The sequence below is a fragment of the Helianthus annuus genome, chromosome 14 (genome assembly GCF_002127325.2).
Source record: "Helianthus annuus cultivar XRQ/B chromosome 14, HanXRQr2.0-SUNRISE, whole genome shotgun sequence".
Taxonomy (NCBI): Eukaryota; Viridiplantae; Streptophyta; class Magnoliopsida; order Asterales; family Asteraceae; genus Helianthus; species Helianthus annuus.
The window spans coordinates 132896416-132913991 of NC_035446.2; the positions used below are offsets into that span (position 1 = coordinate 132896416).

The 17576-nt window shown below is 33.3% G+C and overlaps 1 protein-coding gene and 1 long non-coding RNA gene across 3 annotated transcripts; both read right to left on the reverse strand.

Annotated features, from left to right (window-relative positions):
• Positions 1-2616: 2616 nt before the first annotated feature.
• On the reverse strand, positions 2617-4153 carry LOC110903823 (homeobox-leucine zipper protein HAT22). 2 transcript variants are annotated; one of them, XM_022149613.2, is made up of 3 exons: positions 3655-4153; positions 3475-3557; positions 2617-3164 (listed from the first exon to the last, which is right to left on the reverse strand). In XM_022149613.2, the coding sequence occupies exons 1-3, from the start codon at positions 4018-4020 to the stop codon at positions 2894-2896; spliced, it is 720 nt and encodes a 239-aa protein (XP_022005305.1). In that variant the 5' UTR covers positions 4021-4153; the 3' UTR covers positions 2617-2893. The 2 variants fall into 2 exon arrangements, with proteins under 2 accessions (XP_022005305.1, XP_022005306.1); XM_022149614.2 differs by having other exon boundaries at positions 3475-3554; positions 3655-4151.
• Positions 4154-12344: 8191 nt separating this feature from the next.
• LOC118486664 lies at positions 12345-13833 on the reverse strand. Its single transcript, XR_004879380.1, has 3 exons — positions 13702-13833; positions 13097-13153; positions 12345-12539 (listed from the first exon to the last, which is right to left on the reverse strand). It is a non-coding gene; the product is annotated as an uncharacterized LOC118486664 (long non-coding RNA).
• Between the last annotated feature and the right edge of the window lie 3743 nt (positions 13834-17576).

A 17576-nucleotide genomic window follows, 5' to 3' on the forward strand; every position in this document is an offset into this window, starting at 1 on the left:
ATAAAAACAATGTTTTGTGTAAGGTACATAATGTGTAGGACTCCAACACTTTTAAATAATTTTGCGACTCATAGTAAAGTACGTGTAGGACCCTAACACTTTTAAATAATTTGGTCACTTCTAATAAAATTGGTGTAGGACCAACGCATTAATTGTGGTGAAGGAGCAAATTATGGTGGCATTAATAAAACTTAAGTAACCCTTTTAATATTTATTAGTATTATACATCAAAATGTCTATCTTACCCTTATTAATTAAAGCATTAATTAAAATTAGACAAAAATTATATCTTGATTCACAACCATTCATCAAAAACATATAGGGCCTAGATTAATTTATTTTTCTTCTTGAAAGAAAATTCTTCTCAAATGAACCTACCCCTATATATATATATATATATATATATATATATATATATATATATATATATAGGGAGCCGCTAGAATGAGAACCACCCCGAGTTGTAAGAACCGCGAGAACTACACCCCACGGAGCGCCGTTCGCCATGATTTTTTTTTACAAGTAGATGTGTCTATTATAAACACAGCCGTAAAAAATCATGGCGAACGGCGCTCCGTGGGGTGTAGTTTTTTACACCACAAGTTTGGTGAAAAAAAAAGAAAAAAGAAAAAAAATTAAAAAACACCAAACTTGTGGTGTAAAAAACTACACCCCACGGAGCGCCGTTCGCCATGATTTTTTACGGCTGTGTTTATAATACACACATCTACTTGTAAAAAAAAATCATGGCGAACGGCGCTCCGTGGGGTGTAGTTCTCGCGGTTCTTACAACTCGGGGTGGTTCTCATTCTAGCAGCCCCCTATATATACATATATATATATATATATATATATTTGCATTTAAAACTTTAGCAACTTTGTACTCTTGATTAAGACTAGATGATGAAGATTTGTATGTATGCATCCACCAGACATTGTATATTTTTTCTTTTTAATGAATTCAATATGCATGTGGTTTCTATAGAATTTTGCAAGTTTTATATTCATGAGTTTATATTTATAAGTTTTATTGATACAGTTTCGCGTGCAATCAAATGGCTCAAGATCACTTGATTAATCAAAGACGATAAAACGAACCAAAGGGTTCAAGAACAAAGTTCTTATCATTAAAAATCAATCAAAAACTAACTAAAACATAAACCCTAGAACCTAATTTATAATGAATAAAAAAGAGATAACTAGGAAATATAAATCCCTACAAAATAGGCAACTAAATAAAAAGATTAAAATTCAAATTATGAGATAATCTAGAATCATACTCCCCGTCTTCGAAAAAAACCCGTCCTCGAGTTTTATCTTTGAACCAAAGCCACCTGGATCAAAAGGAAAATCAACTCGATCCCTTTGCACTATTATCACGACCCGCCCAAATTGTTCAACTTCAAGGGTCATCTCACTTGACTTTAGACCTGTATCGCCTCCTCAAATGGAGTATCACGGTTAATTATGCAACACGATACGCTACTATACGATACGATATAACACCCGTATAGGTCTATAGGTGTATATATGTCCCGTATAGGCCTATAGGTGTATATAGGTGTATACCCATAGCAAGTTTTTTGGCATATTTTTGTGGCAAAATTTTGGAGCAAATAACTTGTTTTTTATACACGGTGAAAGAATGATATAAAAATGCATAGTAAGAGTATACCATTCTTGACTTTGTTTTATTCAAAAAAAAATATAGAGTAAACTGCCATTTTAGTCCCTGAGGTTTGGTCATTTTTGCTACTTTAGTCCAAAACTCAAACTTTTTAAATCTGGGTCCCTGTGGTTTCACTTTTATTGCTATTTTGGTCCAAAAATAAAATCAGCTGATATTTGGCTAATAAAATCCTGCTATTTTGTCCTTTTCCTCAAGGGCAAAACGGTCAATATAATTTTATTATAATACACTATTAATTAAATTAATGAAATCAACTGATATTTGGCCATTTTGCCCCTGAGGAAAATGACAAAATAATAGGATTTTATTAGCCAAATATCAATTGATTTCATTTTTGGACCAAAATGACAATAAAAGTAAAACCACGGGGACCCAGATTTAAAAAGTTTGAGTTTTGAACTAAAGTGGCAAAAGTGACCAAACCTCAGGGATCAAAATGGCAGTTTACTCAAAAATATAATATTCATCCAGAAAGAATGATAACGACAAGGATGAATATGTGGATCCCGTTCCTTTTAATTACAAAAATTCAATATAAATATTAAAATTTAATTATAATTTTTATTTCAAGTAAAAGATTTGACCTAAAAAAATTCTACTAGCTTTACTAATAACTGTATATCTGTTTTATTATTAATTTATTAAAATGAATGTAACTATTAGAAAAATATTTACTATTGGTAATAGCGGCGATATAAGGGGTCTTTAGCAACGACGTTTGTCGCCTCTATTGCCCCATTTTCTTGTAGTGAATGTAAGTTAACATATTTATTTATATAATATTAAAAAATAGTTTTTATAAAATTATATAAGTGATCAGTGATCAACTAAAAGATATATGAATAGATGGTTATATTATACACAATCATTTGTTGTTAAGGTTTTATAATCATAGATACATCTTATAAGAACCATAAAGAAAAATGGACGTGATAACTAACATCCTTTACAAAGGGATTTGGATGAACTAATATTATACAATAAGCAGTAGATTATTTACAAGAAAACTTAACTACACTTTTTTTTTTTAATAAAAGAACAAATATAAGTGGAATTCTGACATCTTTCCTACGATAATATATATCTTTTTCTTAACCACTAACCTGCAAGATAAGCCCTTGACTCTAAAAACGGCCAGGGCTGTGCTGTGCATGGGTGATTAATTTAAGCAACACAAACCATATACGTAATTAATAATAATAATTAACAAGCTGCCGATGAGCTATTGAAGGGATTAAAAAAGTATAGTGGTTTAGGAGCCATAGTAAAAGGGCTTTTGGTGGTGTCTCCGATCTGTTCACACGACGGACACATGGTGAGGGTGGCCGCCGGCAGCTGCATGTACATGGGTGTCGACACTTTTTGTGCTTTTAGTTCTTGAACCTCTTGCCGGAGTCTTTGGTTCTCATCCGTTAATGTCTTGTAGCATTTCTTTAAGTACTCACAATCCAACTCGGTTTGCTTCAGTTTTGATCTTCAATTGATAAAAAAAAAAGATCTCCTTCAGTTGGTTGATTTTATTGCGTTTAGATTTGACATAATCGGTAGTTTAACCAGGGGTCAAGAGGGCCAGCTGACCCTCCGATCGACCCACATGAATTTATTGGATTTTTATATATAAAATATGAGATTTTTTATAAGAAATACATGATTTGGACCCTTTAGATTGTAGAGAAAAGAAACTTATTACGACCCCATAAAGAGAAAAAGTTCTAGTTCCGTCAATAGAATAATTTAGAAAAGAAAGAGGGTATGTAGATAGAGAAAAATGATTAAAAAAAAACCTTGCCCTCCTGTTTTGGAACCAAACTTCAACTTGTCTAGGCCTTAGCTTTAGGTCCCTTGCAAGCTCTTGCTTTTGTTTCTGCTAATATTCAACACCAATAACTCTTAGTTAATTATAAAGTGATGTATATGATATGATTATGAAAGTATATATAAATTTCTGATAAAAAAACAATTACAGGGTTTAAAGTTGTGTGAAGTTTAAAGGCTTCCTCTAGTAGTCCAGATTGAGCTTTAGTTAACCTTAGTTTCTTCTTACAATTCACACCACCATCTTCATCTTCTTCACCACTAGTGTTCTCCACTCCTCTCTCTCCAGATTCATCACTTGCAACCTCTCTCTCCCTCTTCACACTAGCATTAGAGAACGACGAACCGCCACATGAATCACCGGAAAGAGCCAAGGTTAGATTCGGCTCAAGAGGGTGATCAGAACTCGGGTTAGGTTTCTTGGTAGGGTTTGTCGTGTTTTCGGCCATGGATAGTGTTGGATTAAGACCTAGTTCCAGTGCAAGTTCAGTGTTGGCAAAAGTGTGGAAGTCCATCTGAGATAAAGATATGTGGATTGAAGTATTGAAGAAGAAAGTAGGTTGAGGTTTGAAAACTGACAAGAATATGAAGGAGAAAAAGGAGAGAATATAAGAAATAATTGGTGGTTATGATTATTAATAAAGAAATATAAGAATGGTAGAAAGACGAATATGGTGTTTCATGTGTGCGGGAAAGAAATATATTACTATTTGTCAAACAATGCTCTCCATACATTATAAATGTTTCTGTAAAAAAAGATAAAAAAAAGTTTCTGTAAATAATTTTTTTGAATTTTTTTAAGCGGTTTAGGTTTTAAAGAGTATTTGGAGGTTAGTTTCTTTTTTCTTTCTTTTTTTTTTTTTTTCTGAGTACGGGAGTTCCTAGGTAGTTCAATTCTAGGGTTAGCGGACTTTAATGTACCATATCTAAAACACGTGGCATTAGATTACAAGAGACCGTTCATGAGGCAAAAACGGATTTCATAAAATTTGTTTTTAAGACAGTAAACTCCCAAATTGGTTTTTGAGATTTAGGAGTGTTTGAAAACATCTCAATGCTTAATTGCTGAACTAGTAAAAGTTCTGAACCATTAAATGTTGAACCAGTAAGAGGTCTGAACCATTATTAAGAGTCTGTATAATGCTTAACCGTTCAGAGGCAAATGTCTTACCAATTCAGATTAGAGGTCTTAACCATTCAGACTTTGTATAAATCTTAACCATTCAAAGGCAAATGTCTGAACCATTCAGACATCTGCTCGTGAAACAAACAGTCTGAACCATTAAGTGTTGAACCAGTAAGATGTCTGAACCATTAAAAGCATCATTAAGAGGTAAACAAACAGCCCCTTAGCCACTTTAATCCAAAATGAATCTGGGTTTTTGTGTTTTTAATTTTGTTCCCATTTTCAACCAAAAATAAAATCTGATTATATTTTCCAGTTAACATCCAATTTTTTTTTATCTTTTTGCCCCCTTTTAATGAAGGGGAAAATTGTCAGATTTTTTTAATTTGTCAAAATAAAACGTTAAAAGACCATTTTGCCCTTCATTAAAAGGGACGAAAAAGAAAAAAACTAGATGTTGACTGAAAAATCTGACCATATTTTGACTTTGGATGAAAATGGTAACAAAATTGAAACCACATGGACCCAGATTCAAAAGGTTTGAGTTTTGAACTAAAGTGGCAAAAGTGATCAAATCTCAGGGACCATTTTGACAGTTTACCGTTTAAGACAAGCAAACTTTATGAACTTGGTTGCTTAGGATTGGGTCACGTGGCCCAAGATAAAAGGGGATTAGGTATCAACAGACTCAAAGAAGTTAATGAGGCTCTTCTGTTTAAGTAGGGGTAGAGGTATAGGGTTGAAAATCAAAATTTTTGGAGGAAGATGGTGGAAGTTTTCTATGGTAAAATCAATAAAAGGAGTTTCCTCCCGATTAACGGTAACATTGCGGGGTGTTGGAAAAATATAGTGAAGTCAATATCTGATATGAAAGTAAACGGGAAGGGTTTAAACCGTCTGATTTTGGGTAAGGTAGGGAACGGGGAAGAGATTCGATTCTGGATAGATACCTGAGTGGGCGATCTGCCTTTCTTGGAAAGATGGCCACATTTGTTTGGTTTGGAATTGTTTAAAATATGCAGGGTTGCAGAGAGAATGGATGCAGACCAAGGAAATGGCGGATTTGTTTGGAATTGGTCTAGACAGCCCGAGTCTGACGCAGAGCTTAAGGAATGGCAGGAATGTCAAGAGGTTCTTAATATAGTGATGCTTTCCAATAATAAGGATTCTTGGTTTTGGAACAATGGTAATCAGGACGGTTTCTCGGTGAAGGCCATCAAAAAGGCTTTAATTGCTGATAGAGGAACTAGTCATCTTCCTAACTTTGAATGGTGTAAATGGGTGCCTCTCAAATGTAATATTGTGGCTTGGAGAGGTAATTTGAATAGCTTAGCTACGAGAGTTAATTTAAGAAGAAGGAACGTGGATATTACATCAGTTATTTGTCTTTTTTGTGACGATTTTGAGGAAACCGTGGAGCATCTATTTACTGCGTGTTCGATGGCGGATTGGTATATGGTCGGCGTTCAGTGTTTGGTGCAACATCCCTCCGATTGATATTTTCGACTGTAAAGACATTTTGGATATCCACAATTTCACTCAATTAGGAAAGAAAGCGAATAAGATCATTAAAGGTTTGGTGATAATTTTGTGTTGGTGCATTTGGAAAGGAAGGAACGAGATGGTTTTCAAGCATATTAGTTGGGTAGAATGGTGTAAATATCCGTTGTATATATTGTAATTGTCTGCCCTTTGTCCGTTTGGGTCGGGGGTATTGTTTGTTGTTTGTTATATTGCCCGTATGGGTCGAAAGTTCGTTTTAATGAAGTTTACTTTTCAAAAAAAAAATGTTGACCGTCTAAGCGGTCTTCTATAGTCCTATACATGCCACATGTGCAAGATATGCTTAAACTCTCCTAGCCTTATTAACAAACTAACTTCAAACGCAAATTCCTCAAAAATTAAAAAAAATTAAAAATAAACAATCACAAACACCCTTCAAAATCATAAACACACACATATTGACAGTGACGGATCTAACAAAAAAAAATCAGAGGTATCCCAACTTTTTTTAGGGGTATCCTTTGTATAAAAATTGAAAAAAATTACACTACAGAAAAGGTACGAAGACGAAGTTGGAGAGTAGCCTATGCTACGTCTGCTAACACACTAAAACCGCGCATGCAGGTATACGTGTATATGTATTTCACCTTCACACATAAGTGTATATGACAGAACATTATAACATAGGTATCCCAAGTCATGACAAAAAAAAAATAAAAAAAAATAATGACTAATTGACTATTAAGATATTAGGGTTTACAAACATGATCTGAGTAGAAATTTGAGAACCATGTATGTGAGATAGTGAGTTGTGAATATGACAAATAGTTAAGGAAGCTTCGACGTTACTCTCTTTGTTGATAATGATGCCCATCAATGTATTAACCCACTTTCGTCTAATTCGCATGTCTATTTTGAATAATAAACGCTAAAAATTTCAATACCATTGTTTAATCAATCATTTTAGGTTCTTTAAATTGAAATATCGTTTATCCATTTTTTGTGTGATTGTGTCGAATGGAAAGAAACCATGTATTTAGTTTGTCTTTATTACATACAACTGTCAACAGATAATATAAATATCAAAATGACTATTTCAATATTTAAATCATGACACATCTTCTCAATAGAGATGGCATTTGTGTTTACATCCACGATGAGGTTTGGGGATATCCAAACACGTATCCAAGGTTTTCTCCTCATAAAAAATATAATGAACACATTCATCAACATCAACAATATGTTAATTAGTTCATGCAATTATGATTTATGGTTAGATCATGCGATTTGGTTCCCCGAAGGGGTATTGTGGTCCTGGCTGGAGCGGTGGCCACGAGAGACATTGCGCCCCTCTCTCGTGATTCACGGACTTGTTTCAGTGGCGTGGAGGCTTCCATGAAGACTTGTTCTTTTAATAATGTTTTCATTAACTAACTAATTTGGTTTTTGTCTAAAAATTTGTGCTCGATAACTTTTCTAAAAAAATCAAAACTCACAGTGTTTTTATTTTATTTTATTTTATTTTATTTTATTAACATTTAGATATATATATTTCATTGAAAATTCGTATTCTTTTTGTCTCGTATATGGCTTTAACTCGTATTTCTAGTCCTTTTGTATTTTAAAAACGGCTAGGGTTGTATTTTTTATGTTTAGTTGTTGTTATTTAGTATATTAGTATACTAGTTTAGAACCCTGTGTATTACACTGGTTGAATAAATATAATTTTATATATTAAATAATAAAAAAATATATCTTTATGCACCCCGTATATTATATGGGTTAAATAAATGTAATTTTATATACCAAATAATAAAAAAATATATCTTTAAAAACCATGTGTATTACACAGATTAAAAAACTCGTGTATAATCGGGTTAAATAAATCTACCAAATAATAAAAATTACATCCTTAAAAACCTCGTATATTACACGTGTTGAATAGATTTAAAAAAGAGTTATATCTTTAAAAACCATGTATATTACACATATTAAATAAATGTATTTTGTATATTAAGTATTAAAACGTTGTATCTTTAAAAAACTCGTGTATAGTCGGGTTTGAAAAATCTACCAAATAATAAAAAAATTATATCATTAGAAAACCTTGTGTATTACACGTGTTGAATAAATCTAATTTTACATAGCAAATAATAAAAAGTTATTTCTTTAAAAACTTCGTGTATTAGACGGGTTATATAAATGTAACTTTGTATGGTAAATAATAAGAAAAAAATTATATATATAAAAACCCGCATTTTACATGAGTTGAATAAATATAATTTTGTATAGCAAATAATAAAAAAGTTATATTTTTAATAAATTAGGATAACATTTAATATTAATTTATTATTTATATATTTAATATAAGATAAGTAGAAAAAAAGGTATTTGTTTTAAAAATATATTAAATTAACAATTTATATTTAAAGATAATATTTTATTAAAGTATGAAAAGATTTAATATTAATTTATTATTTATTTAGTTAAAGTTAATATAAGATAACTATAGATTTAAGGATACCTTCAATGGATGACACGTGTCCAAAAATTGGTTCCTTTTATTATAGTAGATAGATTTTTTAATTATTATTATGTAACGTTTTTATTTATTAACATAAATCGTTTATTAAGTTACATCTAATTCAATTATATTTTTACAAATTGGTAAAACATAGAACTTATATTTAAAAAAAATGACCTCGCAATGGAAATTCAGCTGGCAATGGAAATTCAGGAGAACATTTAAGAAACGCTCCTAGATGTGGAGATCAATAGAAGCTTTGTGGAAAACATTTAAGAAACGCTTCTAGATGTGGAGATCAATAGAAGCTTTGTGGAAACTGATATGATGCGGATGTGATAGTAGAAACGTAAGTATAATGTGAAACCACACTCTTTGCTATAATAACATCCGTAATGGGGCTTTATATCATGTTGTAATGGTGTATAGCGCCCCATAGCGCTCGGCTACACTATTACGGCTGGCGTTATGAGGTCTGAATTTTGAATCCTTGCGAAAATTAACAGCCTTGCCCTTTACTCACACACATATATTTACATACACATGTATGTATAATTGAAGGGGTTATATAACCCTTTTACCACTACACCCTCTTGTGATATAAGGCCATAGGGTATGGGGCTTGGGTTGGGGCTGGGGCGTGGCCCTTAGGGCTTGGCTTTCAAGCCGGGCGTGGGGCGGTATGGACATGCTAGCTTGCTGCCTCCTATTCGCTCACCCGCCACGTCTTAGCGGCCTTTTCAAATTTTGAATTTTAAATTCTGCCACGGTGCACCGAACCCAAGCCCAACCCACGCCCCGCCATACCCCGCGGACACGTAACCAGGCGGTGGGGGGCTCCCATTCCACGTGTCAACAAATGCCCCAACCCAAGCCCCACCATACCCCACGGTCTAAAGCCCCATATAGCCCTCCATCTTGCACTTTTCGTCACTTGTCCCATAACCCCTCTCTCTCTCTCTCTCTATATATATATATATATATATATTAGCATGATGTTATTCAAACGATGTCAATCAGTTAAGATTGTCATGGTCCCGATACCGATATTTATTTATAGTTGTATACAAAGTTCTATAAATGAAAAAAAAATTAAAACTGTAAACCATTAAAATGAATATAAGTACTGGTACTGATGCTGTTCGGTATGGTACGGTAACAATACGGTGTCAGTTTGTGGAAAGAAAAAAACTAAAATAAAATACCAGTACCAAAACCTATGTTGTTATTTTAGTTTTGTTCAGTTCATTACGGTAGCGACACAATATCAATTTTCAAATAAGAAACCATAAAAATGAATACATGTGTTGTTCAGTTTGATACGATATGGTAGCGATATATTGTCAATTTATCTAAAGAAAAAAACAATAAAAATAAATACATGTATCGATACAGATGTTGTTCAGTCGATTTCAGTTTTGTTTGGTGCGATAGCGTCACAATATCCGTTTTTAACAAAATTTATATCTCAATGTTAAATGTATGTATCGTAACGAACCGAACAAATCCTCATAGCGAAGTGCGTGGGAATCTCACTGCTTTGTGAAATTTATTAGTATATAAACTTACTAATTTTTAGAAAATAAATTTATTAATTTATAACAAAAAGGTTAAGTTATGTTTGAATCTAGAGTTAAATGCCATTTTAGTTCTTGTGGTTTGGATTATTTTGTCAATTTAGTCTAAAGGTTTCATTTTTTGGTCCGTGGATCTAAAAAGGTTTCACCGTTGCTATTTTAGTTCACTGGGTTAACTTCATCCGTTTTTCTGTTAACAAGAAGGAAAAAAAATAAACAACACACAAATTTTTTTTAATATTTTTTATAAAAAACCGCTACTTTTCATCGTAAACAAAATTTGTATTTTTCGTTGTGTTCACATTGATTCTCACGATTCTCACAATAAAGGATGGTTAATAACAAATCCTTCTCCAATAATTATATACGTGGAAAGATGGATTGTAATGTTTCTTTGTGGAATAATGGTTTGTATTTTGTTTATTTGCACTGGAATCTTTATGAATAATAATACAAACTGTAATAGATCGAGTGAGACCACGTGAAGTGTCCTTTTCGTACATATTTGGTCCAATTTTGCGAATGGTGTTCATGTTATCTTACAGTTGCTTCTTTTGCTAACTTTCATATATTAAGACACATTGAGGATGATACACATATGGGAATGTGGGGTAGGCTATGGGGACGAATCATACATTGATAAAACAAAATATGCCAAAACGTTAAATTACAAAATACACTGATATAATATTTATTTGATTATACATTTTTAAATACAATTAAAGTTCAAGTTCCCTCTGTGTTATGGTAGGAATTCAGTTCGGTCATTACAGCACCGATATTTAGTATGACAACCGAAAGAGAAAAACCCATAAAATTTAGTTGTCACTTGCCCAAAGGATAAAGATACGTGTTTTATATCAAATTATCAATCGAAAACCATAAAAATGGATATTAGTAATGATTCTAATAATACCGATACCAGTACCGATGTTGTTTATCATCGTGGTGCCAATATTATTGAGACGGTATTAGTTCCATTTGTTATTGTACCCGATATCATACTATACTGACACTCTTTATATCTTACGAGACAATGTAACATCCTAATTTTATAAATAAATTTGGTGGTTTTAAAAGGCGGAATCTGGTAATTAAAAGTAAAAAAAGAAAGCACATTAAGGAATGAACCATGGAAAAGCATGTAGAGAGCAATTTGGTCATTTAGATATGCATATAAAATAAGAATCAAACCCTTAATTGGTTCACCGTCTTGTGTGATTTTAGAGAGATTAAGAGGAGGCTTTAGAGAGAGCAAGCTCGTTTCAAGACGGTTTCATAAGAGATTGAAAGGAGAGCAACATGTTTCATCAGTTTTTCCAAGGGATAAATTTGAACCCAGTTTTGAAGTAAATTTCTTACAAAGCTCTATTTTATGCGGTTGGTTTTGCATGGGATTGCCTTAGGATTAATTTTCGGACCACGTGGATTCATAAAGTTAGCATCTTGATTTGCTTTCAGATTTGGAATCTATAGCCGCAATCAAAGTGGAGATTAAGGGTTTCATCAGCGAACAGGTACTTTGCGCTTCACAATTTGTGCATTGTTTTACGCGCGCATAGTATAAGTCATGCTTTATAGATTTCGCTTCATAGTTAAGGCGTAAATTAGTTCACGCTTGATACATTGCGCGTAGGACTTCGTGCGTGGGATAGCTTGGAGTGCAAAACCTGCTTTGCGCCCCATGATAGTTGACTCGTTTCACATTTAAACATAGAACAGTTACACAAAGGTTGCTAAAGGTCTAGAAAGCTCGTTAATTGGTAAAGAAGAACATTGCACTCAGATGAGTTTCTAGAGCTCTATTTACATTATTGTTTAAGGGCGACGTGCATATTCACTAAACTTTTCAAAGTGAAGTATCATGTTTATGAACATGATAGATTTGATAGATTATGATAAAGCTCGCTAAAGTAGTTGTAAAGTGTGGCGCCCAATTTTCACATTCGACTAATGACATAAACTTCATACAATTTTTTTTCTTGCAAAAATTTTGACATGACCCATTCGTAAAGTAAACGATTTCCTGCTTTTTAACAAAATCATTTAAATATATTCTACGACTCTTTTCAAAAGATTGCTAAAACTAAAACCATACACATATCATCAAAACATTCTAACCAAACTATCCAAAATAAAGTTTAAACTTCAAACTACTACGATCATCCTAGATAATAGTTTAACATTTACTACACAAAAATGACTTTTTTGACCCATTTCAAATGATGACTTGAACCGGAAGCGCATAAGGGCAACGCAGTGTGTGTTCGGTCCGAGCGCGCCGCAATCAAACGTGAGATTTACCTATCATACACAATATCAAACATTCGTTAATTCATAATACCAAACAAAAATCCATAACTTTCATTACTTACTCTTATTCGACCCATTTGCAATTTACCCATTTGTTGACATTTCTTATGTGAAACATTCTTCCCATTTGACAATATTTCCGTTAACTTTCTTTCATTCCAACATCTCAATAACTTTCAAACATACATCCATTCGACCCATTAATAATGAGTCCATGATCGAACAACATCGACATTCATCATACATGTCTAAATCATCCCGTTTACAACGGGAAAACTTTATCATACATACTTGACATATCCTAATCAATTTGACCCGTTTACAACAAGTCATTACTAAACCATTCCACATCCTACTTTTCGAACGATTTTAGTATCACTTGCGTGGTTAATATACATCCGATACTATTGTACTACTTAACCCTTTTTCCAACATTCAACATATCAAAACTTTACAATAAACAAACATACAATTCAACGCTAAGATTTATTTATTAAACTATCATCCGTAGAACAAGATAAAGGGGAATTAAGTTCATATGAACTTACCGTGGTCTTGGGTTCCTTGCGCTTTGGAGTGACCTGCTCCTTCTTCCTTCTTTGCTCCTATACAATCATAACTTTATACATTTAGCTTTCATTACTTTCATAATTCTCTATCATACTTTATGGGGTCCACTAATCACATACGTCATTATCATAAATGCGTTACATCAACTCATCAAGTATTCATGCAAAACCATAACCTAACCGACTTAGGCATTTCATGAACACATTGTGTGCGTACTTTCTAATAAGGATGATGTACAAGTAATTATAACATATTCATCCTAAATTTATCAACTAGATCAACCAATTCCTTCAAAATCAACAATCATGACCATACTACATATGATTCATATCAAATTACTCATCTATTTATTAAAATATCATCAACATTAATCTATTTAGCATGTAGGATTTCTTAAAATTTAATCATCCTTTGACATACAAGTGGGTTTTACCCTAATTCATCATCATCATAGATAAATTTAAGCATAATTTCAACTCCTAAATGCTCATATCATCTTACATTCATGTCTGATTTCATAGAAAATCACAATTACATCTAAACCACTTCATCAAATATTGCCAAATCATGAAATTAAACTTACTAGATGTCAAGAACACTTAGATAATCAAAGTTCCTGGCTCATGCATTCGATTAATCTTTGACTTCCCTTTTAATTTTGTAGAAATTTGAATGCTAGGGTTTTTCCTTGGCTCCCCTGTTCGTTCGATCGCCCCAGGAACCAAATTCTGGTTTCTTTTTTGTTAAGTGTTTAATTATACATTTTTCATTTTAACCCCTCATCCTTTCATAACATGCCACTTTTCCCTTTACTACATACTAACTCAATAAAAACTCATACATGCATAAAAATTTAGGTTTGCTAAAGTTTATAAAACTTTAATAATGGTAAAAATCTATGTTTACCATTTCTTAACATTAAAGCATCATGACTAAATTATTATTTTAAGTCATACGTAAATTTTGGGGCGTTACATAAAGGGTTAAAGTGCTAAAGTGTTACAAGGATAAACTACAAAGTATTCATAGTATGCTAAAGGAGACTTATCACGTCTAAAGTTAATGCAGGTTACTAAAGTTAACACTGAAGTCTCAAACAACGTGTAAAGTTAACGTTGTGGTCGCACATGATGTCTAAAGTTAACATTGTGACCAGATGATAAAGAGGCAATGCCTTTGTGGTTTGCCGGTGGTTGATCAACAACATATAGTGTAAAGTTCGGTGATGTATTGATGTGTCTTAACTATTTAATGCACTTTCGTGTTTGTTAAAGTTGATAATTGCCATATTAAATTAAAACTCACCAAGCATAGTTGACTTTTAGTATGCACACCAGGTTAAAGTTGAATAACTAGAGGATACGACGCCAGCAGAGTCTCCCGTTTGGAAACCAACGTCCCATTATATGTTACGATTATGTTTCTATTAAATACATATAAGTGTTTTCGTAATATGATTTGTCTATTTTATGCTAAAGTTTCTCCTGCATTTAAATGAATTTTTTGGTTATAGACTACTATGTTATCACCCGTGACTGCTTCCTGGGCTCGAAACAGTTTTTTATACTCTAATTTTATGAGTAACATCGTATTTAAAATAATACAATAAGTTATCATAAACGAATTTTAAAGTTTTGGTATAATTAAACATGGGTTTTTGAACATGTTGTCACACCCCAACCGATGACGGAAACATCGGAGTGAGACGAAAACGAGATTGCAAGAGACTTCATAGCACTATTTGTAATCATATTTAATAAACGAGATTTCATTTCATTTCTAACATCAAAGTACATCGTTTGAAACAAAATACAACAATGTTGAACAAGAAGCAAATTACAACAAAATACTAAAATTTATATGGGTTTCTAGTCATCCTACTAGATTGCGTTCATCATCATCAACAATTTCCTGCAATACGTATTAAAATACATGTCAACACATAAAGTATTGGCGAGCATACAAGTTTGAATACTAGCATAAGTATAAAATGGTTAAACGAATCCACATGGCATAAACGTAATCTAGAACAGATCATGGCAATACTAGCATGCAACTCCTACTTGTCAACCCAAAGTTTCTCGCTAGTGTAATCTTGTCGTAGCAACGACAAGACCATTTTGTTTAACTTAACATGACCACAAGAATATGGGTAGTGCGTTAATCCTATAGCGCTATACATGTTAAAGGAGGCTTGATCGAAGTTAATGACAAAGCATAGTGCAAATAAGTTTCTAGCATGTATGAATTCCTAGAATAACATATTAAGCATGTATATTGGATTGTTTGTTTGTGTTTTAAGCATAAAGTATGTGATTGAGTGAGTTTCATAAAGTATACGTATTGCACCCAAAGTGACGAAAAGTAAGAATAGGTCATGTACACTCACGGTTTTGCAAAGCTTTCTGTAACAACTCTCACTAAAATTAATACTTAGGACAATAATTGTCTATTAAGGAAACCCTAATTGAGACACCCAAGTGATTCTGCATAAACCCTAAAATTTCCAGAACAATCGGAATCAGGATTAGGGCCCTTAAAACTCAGGGGGGGGGGGAGGTTAAACCCTAGTGACGATTATCAACAACTCTTGCTGTCTAAAATTCGTTTGAGAAAAATGTCAACTCAGCAAAGCTACTCCCGAACATAGGCAGCCTATAAATAGACTGCATCCCTTACGGACCGTAAGGGATATGGCTTACGGTCTGTAAGCCTGCCAAATTTTGTGTATAAATAGCAGACATTGGCACTTGCTTTTTGTCTTTGAAACGACGTAGAAATTCCCTGTGTACGTCGAGTTATAGCAACAACAGTCCACACCACACACTAATTCACAAAGTGCTGCCGCAATCAGGGTAATAACTCGATCGCTATTACGATTCAACGTCCGATCGATTATAACTATCCAACGATTGTTTGAGTGCTGCTCAAATTGAGCTGATACTTTGTTGATTCGTCGTGATTTCAACTTGAATATTTGAGTGCTGTTCGAATTCGGACTATGCTCTGTTATTCGTTGCGAATCCGTTGAATTGTTAAGTATTGCACCGTACTAATAGTTGTGAGGGTTTAATCGCGTGAATTGACGTAACTGCTGTATTAGTTACTAACCCGTTTGTGTGTGCATTGTTGTTAAAATTAGGTTAATCAAAGCTAATCAGTAGGCTTATACTCTGCTCGTTAAATCTGCAATGTGAGTCATTCTCTTTTTATCAACTGTTTTACAATACTCCAAATTATTTTCAGAGTTATAAGTACAGTGATTAAGTTTATGTAATCACCAAATTACAGCCGGTATGTGGGGTATTGTGCACATTACTACTGTTGTTATCACTTTAGGTGGGCGAACCTAAAATTAAGTGATATTCGTCATTCATTGGGGCAGCCAATGGTGATATGACCACAGTCACCGAAATGAGTCGAGTGACAAATACTGTGGGTAGTTGGTTTGATATCAGAAACATTGTAATCTCTCTTAATACTGTAAATTATAACAAACGTGTCGTTTTAGTAAACTGAATGATTCACTCAGTATTTCCCCGCTGACAAAATCTTTTTCAAACATGTTTCAGGTGATCTGTTGTGAGCTAAGAAAAGTGCCGTGGAGCACTACCAGCTTAGAGAAGTGGCTCAATGTAAATAAATAAAGAAACATGTTTTGAGAAATAAAAGATTTCCCTGTGAAATCACCTTATTGTAAATTATGGGATTTATTCCTATAATTAAAAAACGAGCAGTTTTAATATTAAAAAGATCCTGTTTAAGAAAGCTTCCGCTGTCATTTAAACAGATACCAACAGGATTTCCTACCTCGCGGCTCTGGACCGGGTTAAACCGGGGCCAAGGGCCGTGACAGGAAAAGGTGGTATCAGAGCCACTGATTTAAGCTTACTATTGATTTTAGCCTATTGATTAATTCTAATTGTCATTCTGTGAATATATGTTTTATTAATTGATTAATTGTTGAGTTATAGTATGGGTAAACAAAAGCTTTCTGCTATCTACCACAAGTTAGATACTGCACCCACAGAAAAAGGAACCTCTTCCTCCAAATACCCAGTAGATCCGAAAGAAGGGATTTTTGTTCGAAAGGCACAATATGAGAATCCTCTCACCCCAGAGAAAAGAAATTCGATCATTAGGAAAAGCCAGAAACCCCAAGTCAAGAAAGTGAGGTTTAATCCATAAATTCAGGAATTAGGCAATAATCCACCTTGGGAAGACCAATTAGATGAAAAATGGGCAAATCTGTATATGCTAGCTACCGTAGCGGAAAATGCAAATCTCTAAACTATCAATAAGCCTGGTCTAGAAGAAAACTACCATATAGTAAATAAATAAATCCTAGCGTGTTCTCTTTCCTGCTGTCTTTTGTACAAATTAGTGTGCAATAAAACTTCAATGTATATTTGTTAAACTTTGTTCCAAAGTTTTAACTTAGCATTTTTGTGCATTTTG